General features: G+C 43.1%; 1 protein-coding gene across 1 annotated transcript; it reads left to right on the top strand.

The window, feature by feature from the left end:
- Positions 1-4,838: 4,838 nt before the first annotated feature.
- LOC149195512 (uncharacterized) lies at positions 4,839-5,333 on the top strand. Its single transcript, XM_089407938.1, has one exon. It carries the CDS (start codon positions 4,839-4,841, stop codon positions 5,331-5,333), a length of 495 nt encoding a protein of 164 aa, XP_089264064.1.
- The last annotated feature ends 5,018 nt before the right edge of the window (positions 5,334-10,351 follow it).

A 10,351-nucleotide genomic window follows, 5' to 3' on the forward strand; every position in this document is an offset into this window, starting at 1 on the left:
TTGGCAATTACATTCTTGTATAACCTTATAACGACAAATCTCAACTCGAAAGGAACCTTTAGCTCTTCTAATCTATTCCATAGGTTGTTTCTAGGAACTGTATTGAAAGCCTTTCTAAAGTACACAAAGCAAAAAAAGAGATTGGATTTATCATTATGGCATTCCTCCACAATGATCCTAAGCGTAACAATGTGGTCCGTTGTTGAGTGTTGCCTTATAAAACCCGTTTGGCCTTTAGCCCACTTGCCTTCACTTTCAAGCTGTATGCTCAATTTGTTTTCCAAAATAATACCATATAACTTGGCTAAGAGAGGGTTGATCATAATTGTCCGATAATTAGAGGGGTTATTCATATCCCCACTTTTAAAAATAGGGATAATGAGGCTCTGAGTCCATGGTTTAGGGAACCCTTGCCACACCACTTGATCGAAAATCTTGTGGATGTGGGGGATGAGGACTGGATCTCCAATTTTTAATATTTCCGCCTAGTAACCCTCAATGTCCTTAGCTTTCCCATTTGCCAGGCGTTTAACCCAAAAATCAATGTCTTCTAATGAGAAAAATTCTTTCGTTGTGAACAAGGTTTCAAAGTTATCCATGACAATTGGAGATTCATAAAGCTTTTTAAGATAAGAATTCTAGTCGTGTAAAGCAATTTTATTATTATCTTTAGTTTTCCTAGTTAGAATCTGCCTCCAGAATTTCATAGGAGCTACCTTAGAGAGCTGTAAGAGATTCTCTTGTCTTTTACAAATATACTGCCTTTTTTCCTTTTAGTTATGGCTTTGTATATTTTTATCTTGCCAATTTTAAGAGATTCATCAACCACTTCTTTAATTTCTCTCCTTGCACTTTTACAATCTTTGTCATAGTTGTTATTATGAGTTAATATCATTGTTATAATAATAATAATAATTATTATTATTATTATTATTACTATTATTATTATTATTATTATAATTCATGACGGGAACGGAGAATGGCTCTGACGGCGTTCGGTAAACAAAACCGCGTAGGACTAGGGTAGCCGCAGACCGCAGCTGCAGGACCATAGGCTGGAGAGGACTTTGGGAGTTAGGGCTTCGAGCTGCCGACAGATCAACGCCATCGACGGGAGCCTGCAGTCACTGTCCGGCATGGAGGGTCAACGGAAAACGGACCTCGTGGATTATTCCGAGGATCCGTTGGAAGGACAGTTAATCTTCTCTAACCCTAATCTAGCCACCCTAGGTTTCGCTCCACCGACTTCTGAAGCTTCACGCGCTCAGGACTGTATGCCGGTGGTCTCCTTGCCAGATCCGTCTTCATCATCCATCGGTCTGGAGGCACCGCCTCTCTCACCTGGTACAGCTTTACTCCTTGCCTCTTTATCGCCTGATACACTGACCCTCGACCAGATCCCATCTCCGCTGCCTGATTCTCATACTGCTCTGGAAGATTCGAGGGTTCAAGCGGTTTCGAGGGCAAATGTGACAAATCCCCTCCCGGACAATGGGGCAAAACCCTCTGGATGCTTCGGTACGCCGGTTATTAACATAAATCCCTCAAAGCCCTCACCGGCTGGGGACACAAACCCGTTCGCGGAACATCTGTCGGCGCCACGCACCAAGAAGCAGAAATCGAAGTGTGTGAGGGCAACAACGAAGGACATCACCGTCACCTTCGACAACTCTTCGGACTTTGAGGAAACTATGGCTATAGCGTGCACAGTGTTGGTTGGACATGTGCGGGGGCGTACCTTCACGGCGGAAAGGCTGATGCGCTGGGTGAAAGAAATCTGGGGAGCCCTGCTCTCACAATTGCCATAGGTACAGGTTCTCCCACGAGGGTGGTTCTCCCTCCATTTTGCAAATGAAGGGCACACGAATGTGGTACTTGAAAGATATTGGCATATTGAGACAACACCTGTGCTATTAAAGCGATGGAGCCCGTTATTTGATCCTGAGCGTGAACAAATTGCTGCAGGGCCATTGTGGGTGCGACTTCCGGGGCTTCCTTTACAATACTGGAGTGAAAAAGCCTTCACCAGGATCGGAAATTCTTTGGGGACATATTTGGATCATGATCGATCCTACATCGACACTCGAAAGAGAACAGTGGCCCGAATTCTGGTACATCTGGATACTCGGGAGGGATTGGAGGAAAGAATCACCCTGCAATGGGGGAAGCACAGGCGCATTCAGATTCTGGATTATGAAGGAGTCCCCTTCCGTTGCAACTGGTGCCATCAAGTGGGGCATCTCTACAAGGATTGCCCATTGATCAAACGACCGGATAGCTCTCCAAAGATCTCCCCCATAGCATCCAGAGGGACTTCTCCATACATTCCACAACCGTCGCATGGATTCTCGGCACCCCAAGGCGCTCTGGAGTGTCCAGAGATGAACAAGAAGGACACGCCCTCTCCTCCTATGATGCGGGCTCGGGCAGCTGCTGCAGCCGCACAAGCCACGGGTACAAATCTTATTTCTCCTTCTATCCCAATTGCTCATTCATCAGAATTTGTTAATTCTATTACATGTTCTATGGCACATTGCATTATTCCCCCGCCCCCATTGATTCCCTCCACAGCTCCTCCTTCCCTGCCTCTCTCATCGTCGCCTCCCTCTGATCCTTCAGTAAGGAAAATCCCCCCCCCACCCATATTCCCTCCGACCCCGGACCTCTCAACCGGAATCCTCTAAACCCCAGATAGGGCTGGGCATTGTTCCTATGGGCTCGGGATCCTCCTCCACCAGGGGAAGGAAATCTGATCAAAACAAGGCTATCAGACGTGCTGGTGCTGAAGTTGCATCTGGTCGACAATCCACCATTGACGGGGTCCTTAGAGCAACAAACCCCCCGAAGAGGGGTCCCCCATGAAGTGCCTCTCCTTTAATTGCAGGGGTTTGGCTAGTCCCCCCAAAAAACTAGCACTCAATCGACTTTTTGAGGTCGAACTCCCGGATGTCATTCTCCTTCAAGAAACGCTAGGCCCCGCTGAGTCCATCTCCCACACCCTGAGCTCTTTATCGCCCAAATGGAACTTCATAGCTATGGATGCCATTGGTAGATCGGGTGGACTGGCGATTGGTTACAACCCAAAATCCATCAGATTGGACTCATCCTGGGGAGGTCTTGGTTTCATGGGAGCTGACATCTTCTCAATGGACCTGGGTCTCTCCCTTCGCATCATCAATATCTATGGTCCATGCCAGCAGAGGGAAATCTTTTGGAGAATGCTTCTCAACAGGAGTCTATTGTCTCTGGACCGCATCATTCTGGGGGGTGATCTGAACTTCTCTCTGGGGTTTCGGGAGTCTTGGGGATCCTTGGTGCAAGTAGATCCCATCTCAGACTTTATGAGAAGCATACTAGAGCAACATGATCTTATCGACATTCCCATGCAGAACCCTCTCCCAACATGGAGGAACAGAAGGATTGGGACAACAGCTCTGGCTCGCAGACTTGATTGATTCCTGATGAAAGGCCCTCTGATTCATCAGCTACACCATTATAAGCAGTGGGTTGGATCCGGGGGCATATCTGATCACTCTCCAATATTAATGGAGATCATGGGCCCTCATCCAAAGCCAAAAGCCCCTTTCAAGTTTAACCACCTTTGGCTCAAGGATCCAAGCTTCTCCAAAATAGTCTCGGATTATTGGCAAGCTCATCCCATTAACAGAGAATCCTCGATGGCAAGGGGCTTTGTCAAAAATCTGACTGAGCTCAAACACATAGTGATTGAGTGGGCCAAGGCAAAAAAGGCAAGGGAGGATGAACAACTCACTATGGTGGAAGAAGAACTTAAATCCCTTCTGGATGAGAGAAACTTGGGGTTTGTCTCAGGGGAGAACAAGACCCGTCTAGTAGATCTGGAGAAGCAAAAGCAAAATATTCTCAAGCTCAGGGAGGAATCGCTCAGGCTGCGGAGTAGGGCTTTGTGGCTAAAAGCTGGGGATGAGAACTCAAGATTCTTCCATAACTTCGCAAAAGGAAGGAGAGTGGCAAATACCATTTGGAACCTCCCCCTCCCGGATGGAGGATTGGCAGACACCTTTAATAAGCTCTCCCATCTCGGCTCCGCACATTTCAAAGGAATATTCAAGAGCCCTGCAGGAATAAACCTAGCTGAAATCATCAATGTGGCCTCTCATTTTCCTAGGTTTGTAAATAATGAAGACATTGGCGCTCTCACTGATCCTGTCACCATGGAAGAATTAGAAAGCACTATCAAGTGGTTTCAGAAGGAAAAGAGTCCAGGTCCCGATGGATGGACCATTGAGTTCTATATTGCATTCTTTGACATCATGGGCGAAGATATCCTGAAGGTGGTTGAGGAGAGTAGAACTTTGGGCCAGCTCTATCACGCCATAAATTCCACATTCATTGCTCTCATCCCCAAATCGGACTCTCCTACATCCTTTGACGACTTCCGTCCTATCTCTCTATGTAATGTCCTCTATAAAATCATCTCTAAAATCATTGCTAACCGGATCAGGCCCATTCTGTCTAAGCATATTGCCCCCCAACAATTTGCTTTCTTGGAAGACAGACAGATTCACGAAGCCATTGGATCTGCCCAGGAAGCTATTCATTCCATATGGACCAAGCATCTCAAATGTATCCTCCTTAAGATCGACCTCTCCAAGGCCTTTGATTGAGTCAGTTGGCTCTTTATCAAGATGATTCTTATCCATTTAGGCTTCCCTCTTCCTCTCATCAATTGGATCATGGCATGCATTACATCCCCCACCTATAGCATTCTTATTAATGGAGCAGCCTCACATTTCTTCCACTCTGAGAGAGGGTTGCGACAAGGCTGCCCTCTATCTCCTCTCCTTTTTCTCCTGGTTATGGAAGCTCTAAGCCGCCTTATTATCACAGCTAAAAGGGATGGAACCATCCAAGGCCTAAAAATATCAGATCAGTGCTTTCTTACACATCTACTATTCGTTGATGATGTCCTTATCCTTCTAGACGGCAGCATACAAGATACCTTTACTTTCAACAGGATCCTAAAGCTATTTGCACATGCCACTGGGATGGAGGTCAACAGGGCAAAGTCTACTATTACATTGGTTGGCACTTCAGTTAATGAATCTTTCACAGCTAGCCAAGCATTCCCTTACTCCACACATCCCCTGGACAGGGGGTTAAAATACCTCGGTTACTCGCTAAAACCCACAAACCAGAAGATTGCGGACTGGGTCTGGCTGGTCTCAAAAGTGGAAAAAAGGATATCCTGCTGGTGCTATAGATATCTATCCAGAGCAGGTAGATTAACATTGAACAAATCAGTTCTGGAAGCAACACCGGTCTTCTGGATGGCACTCGCCTGGATCCCTTAGAATATCCTTTCTAAGCTTCAGCATCTCTGGAATAGATACTTATGGGCGGGCAATAAAGAAAAACGCACATTTGCATGGATAGGCTGGAGCAAGATCGCCCTACCCAAGAAATGGGGTGGCTGGGGTTTGAAGGATCTCCCCTCTTTTGCTAGTGCCCTAGCAGCCAAAATGGGTTGGACCCTGCTGACCTCTCACAGCTTATGGACAAATATCACCTACCACAAATACATTTGGCCCCTCAACATTATCGAATGGGCCAGGCTCCCTTCATGGAATAAAACTGGCATATCTTCAATATGGAAAGCTCTCCTACACTCTCTTCCGCTCATCAGGAACAACATTGTGTGGCGAATAAGGAATGGAGACAGAGCATGTATAGGAATAGACCCTTGGAGTGGTAGTGGTGGGAGACATCTGCTTCCACAAGCGCTGGTGGAATTCCTCACAGCACATGGCATCAGGGTGATTGCACAGATAGTGGATCAAGAGCAAACTGATATCTTCCATCAGGCTTGGAAGACAGCTACCCAACTAAACCTCCCGCAGAGATGGCACACAGCCTGGCGCGAATACTGTGCGGCCCTGATAGAGTCCCACATCAGAATTATGGAGGGATCAGATGAACTTGTATGGCATCAAGCTGAAAGCGAGACATACACTCCAAAGGAGGGTTACGTTCAGATAATCAAGCAGAGGAAACCTGAAGTCTTAGACCGATGGTGGCAGAATATTTGGAAGCTAACTGCCTCGCCCCGATCGAAACTCTTCACATGGTGTGTTCTCAGAAATAGAATCCCCACGGGAGATCATCTCATGCGCCGTGCTCAATATGGTCCGACGAGATGTGTTCTGTGTAAAGCCGACAGTGAAACTACAGAACACCTATTCCTGCGATGCAACTCTCTACAGCTCGTATGGAGTAATATAAAACCGTTTACACATTTCATAGGGGAATGGAGCGGTACTGATCTAATTAATGCTTGGATAGAATGGGGCAATCGGAACAAGGGCTCGAAAGTGGCAAACTTGCCCATTATAGTAAACTGGAAAGCAAGAAACCAAATGATCTTCGATGAGAAGGCTATTCATTGGCCCCTTATAGAGGCTAGCATTATCTCTGCTTTCAACGAGCTTCCGGACCCACCTCCCCCAAAATTGCGCAGGCCAAACCCTCCCCCCATCATTGATCAGGGTATCCCATGGGCATTTTTTGACGGAGCAGCTAATATACAAAGCTGTGGGGGTGGCTTCATCCTGCACCTAACTGAAAATCACTCCTACATCATTAAAGCGGGATTGGGTGCTGGAACAAACAATTTTGCTGAGCTCATAACCCTACGACACCTGCTACACTTTGCTTTAAGCCATCACTGCACTAGCATCAACATTTTCGGGGATTCACAGATTATCATAAATTGGTTCAATAATATTTCTACATGTCACATGCACACACTCAGCGTCATTCTTGATGAAGTCTTTCAGCTCAAAGAGGCTTTTAACCATATCACTGTTTCTCACATCTACAGGGAACATAACCAGGATGCTGACAAATTTTCCAAGGAGGCCACGCTGATGGAACAAGGATATTGGGAGATATCCGAGATTTTGGACCAACAGGAACAAAAATTTTATCATCGCCCATATATAGACCCGGCATACCCTACAGTGGGTCTACATGCGACATAATTTATATCAGCAGTATGACAGCAGCACTATATATGACAGTTTTTGTATATGACATTTTTTTGTATAAATCTTAATTGTAACAGACTGAAGGATGTCGAAAAGGCATCAAAATCTATCTAGCCTTCATAGCAAAAACCAGAGCGGTAAAACAAATCAGCATACTCATGCAATTTTTGTAAAATGTACAAAGAATCAGCGAACATGGCATATGCGATAAGCATCTACATATGTAATCTTTCATATTAATGAAATGTTACAGATTTTTCCAGTGGAAAAAAAAAATTATTATTATTATTATTATTATTATTATAATAACTATTATATTATTATTATAATATTAATATAATAATGATATAATAATATATAAATATATAAGAATATGGTTGTTATTATTTATATAGTTATTAATAATTATAAATAGTTGATGTTTAAAAAAATACACATAATAATTATTAATGTGGTTGATATAAGCCTATCGGCATATATCAATCACATTGGAAAATGTGATTGTATATATGCTTCATATATGCCTATCGGCGTATATTAACCACATTAGTAAATGCAATTGTGCTAGTTACTTTTCTTTGCATATATATACAATGTATATCTTTTATTTATTTATTAGGGAAAGCACAAGAAAGATGGCAAATATGATTACAAATGTCTGGTAGGCAAGGGAATTCGATCCTCCCAAGATAGGTTGCAGGTAGTGCACAGATTAGATATGAAAATATGGAAGAGGTCGTTAATGGTTTTGTTGCTACATTTTTCTCCAACAACTATGTAAATTGACTCTAGTGGATGGGGTGACTAGCAGGCAGATTCGGCGACGGGGATAAGGACAGGGATTGACTAAGCCAAGGCCACCAATGGAGGGATATATTCCTCAGATACACAACTGAAAATGCTCAAAGCAGAGAGGCCATTAATGTAGATGCTTTGGTAGGTAAGGCAGTGCTGACAAATAAACCAGACTGCACTTGATGAAGTATTCTCATCTAACTGTAATTGAGGTTATTAGGTATGTTTTTGGCTGCCCTCTTACTCCTTATGTCCTTAAGTGAGGATACATTCAAAGCACACAAGAGGTCTAGCTATAGGACTTTCAGATGAGGTAGGCACACAATTTACATATCAGAATTTAGTAAGGAAAGTTTAGGATGGAATTGCGATAATTATTGGTTATGGATTAATCTTCGATGGTGCCACATTTGCTCATGTTGCATTGAAAATCATATAGATGGTGATGAAGATATTAATACAGTCAAATGCAGTGGATACCATTATGATTGATCAAGCATTCGAGTTAAAAGGGGATGCGGGATACATCATTATGGTCACTCTTTTGGTATTCGGTGTTTTCTTCCATAAAATATCCCTGAGCAGTCACTGTTTGGTAATCAGTCATTTTCTACATAAAACACCCCCAAGCTGCATATCAATCAAGATATTCGAACTGGATCCTTGAGGGGGGTATCACTCATGGGATTCGAACTGGAGTAGTATAGCAGTTTTTTAGTTTAGCGCAGTGAGAATTGGCCATACTACCTTTTCCATTTTCAAATTTGAATGCATTTATTAGCCCTTCATCTGTTTGGTGCAAATAGGTGGTGCCAACTACCTTATAGTCCTGGTCATTCATTGTTGTCAGTCATGGAATGACTAACATATCTAGTGAATTAACTTTGGGATTTGGCAACCGCGTAGGTGTACATTCCTCTCTTACCTGTCGTCGGTGTAGGGGACTCCAATAATATTTTAACAATATAATCTCTATTACAAGACAAGAGGCAGTGAACATATAAATAATATAAGCAGGTTGATTTGTCAACGTCGGTTTGGGAGTACAATCAATTGGCACCTGCTTGTCCGTGAGCAGTGGGGGACCATTCCTTGTTATCAAGATCTCTGATGGCTGGTCAATGTAATCACACTGGATGGCAGACCCTACTACGTAATTTGAATACCTATCCAATGAACATAGTCTCATAAACATAACTAATGAAGCCAAAAATTGTCACACAACAAAGGGCGGCTGACATCCTGCTTTGAAGCATAGATCTAGGGTCCCGGTTGGCACTATTCCGGTGGCTGGGCTTGATGAACATGACAACAATTCACCTAGGGCCCCTTTCCACACTCCTGGTGGTGAGAAACAATGAATTGAAAATAACAGAAAAAATAAGAGCAAGCAAAAGAAACCTATTGTAGCCCAGGCATCGATCCAGAAGCTCACCCTTGGCATCGAAGAGTATTGGGAAAATGTTGACTGGTTGAAGAAGCATGTACTGGTCGGCTGGTGGAAGTATGCCAATTGTAATGGAGTACAAATGAAAACATGAATCGATAAATACTCGACGCCGATCATCAAATATAGACCAAAGGTAAGTTCCCTAGTCAATGCATGGTTCGGTATTCATTTCTTAAAAGAATATGCTATGAGGATTTCCGACATACCTTGGGTTTCCATTTGAGGATTCTTATCCCTTCAATGTTGGACCATTGATTTTGACTCGATAGTTGAGGTACCAAAGCGATAGATCATTTTTTGAAAATGCAACAAGATGATGGAGCTTAGTGAAAAGAAGTCCCCTTCACTAAGTGGGCCTGCAGGCTATTTTTGGCGCAAAGTCTATTTTTAGACTATGTCTATTTTTAGACATATGGATCATGGTCTATGAGTTGCAGGATGCTATTTATGGATGATTGGTCATGTTGGTAAAAATAGATGGACCTCTATTTTTAGACATATGGGCGGAGTCTATTTTTAGACTGCCAGTCAAAAAATAGAACAGTCAAATATTATTAGCTCTTAATAATATTTGGACTATAAACATTATCTTATCCTCTTGCAGCACTTCAATTCGAGCTACAGATGTGGCACATGCAACTTCCAGAAGGAAATACGCTTTTCCTATGGGTTAGTTGAGCTATTGCATGATGGACTTCAGTTAGAACTCAAGTGATTGAGTTTGGTGGAGTTGATTGAGGAGTTGATGGAGTTGTGTTCAGTTTGACTTAGTTGAACTAGTTGTATTTAGTCTAATTGCCAAATACACTATTGATGAGTGATGTGAATTAATTATTAATTAATTCATTAATTATTAACTCATAATCAACTAAAGAATACATCAGTTAACTCAATGCATGGACAGTTCAGTGGAGACAAGTGTTAGAGGTGGGTGAAAGGGTGAGACTACTATTAGTTGTGACTATAGCTGTGCATGAGATTTTCACAATCATTGATTGAGATTTCCAATGAGGATTGCGTAGTACAAGCCAAGGGAATTCAAACTTGGATCTGATCCATTATCAACTTGGATTGCCAGTAG

Source organism: Pinus tabuliformis, chromosome 2_2 (genome assembly GCF_031772625.1).
Source record: "Pinus tabuliformis cultivar Carrire ecotype Pingquan chromosome 2_2, CPIR1, whole genome shotgun sequence".
Classification (NCBI taxonomy): Eukaryota; Viridiplantae; Streptophyta; class Pinopsida; order Pinales; family Pinaceae; genus Pinus; species Pinus tabuliformis.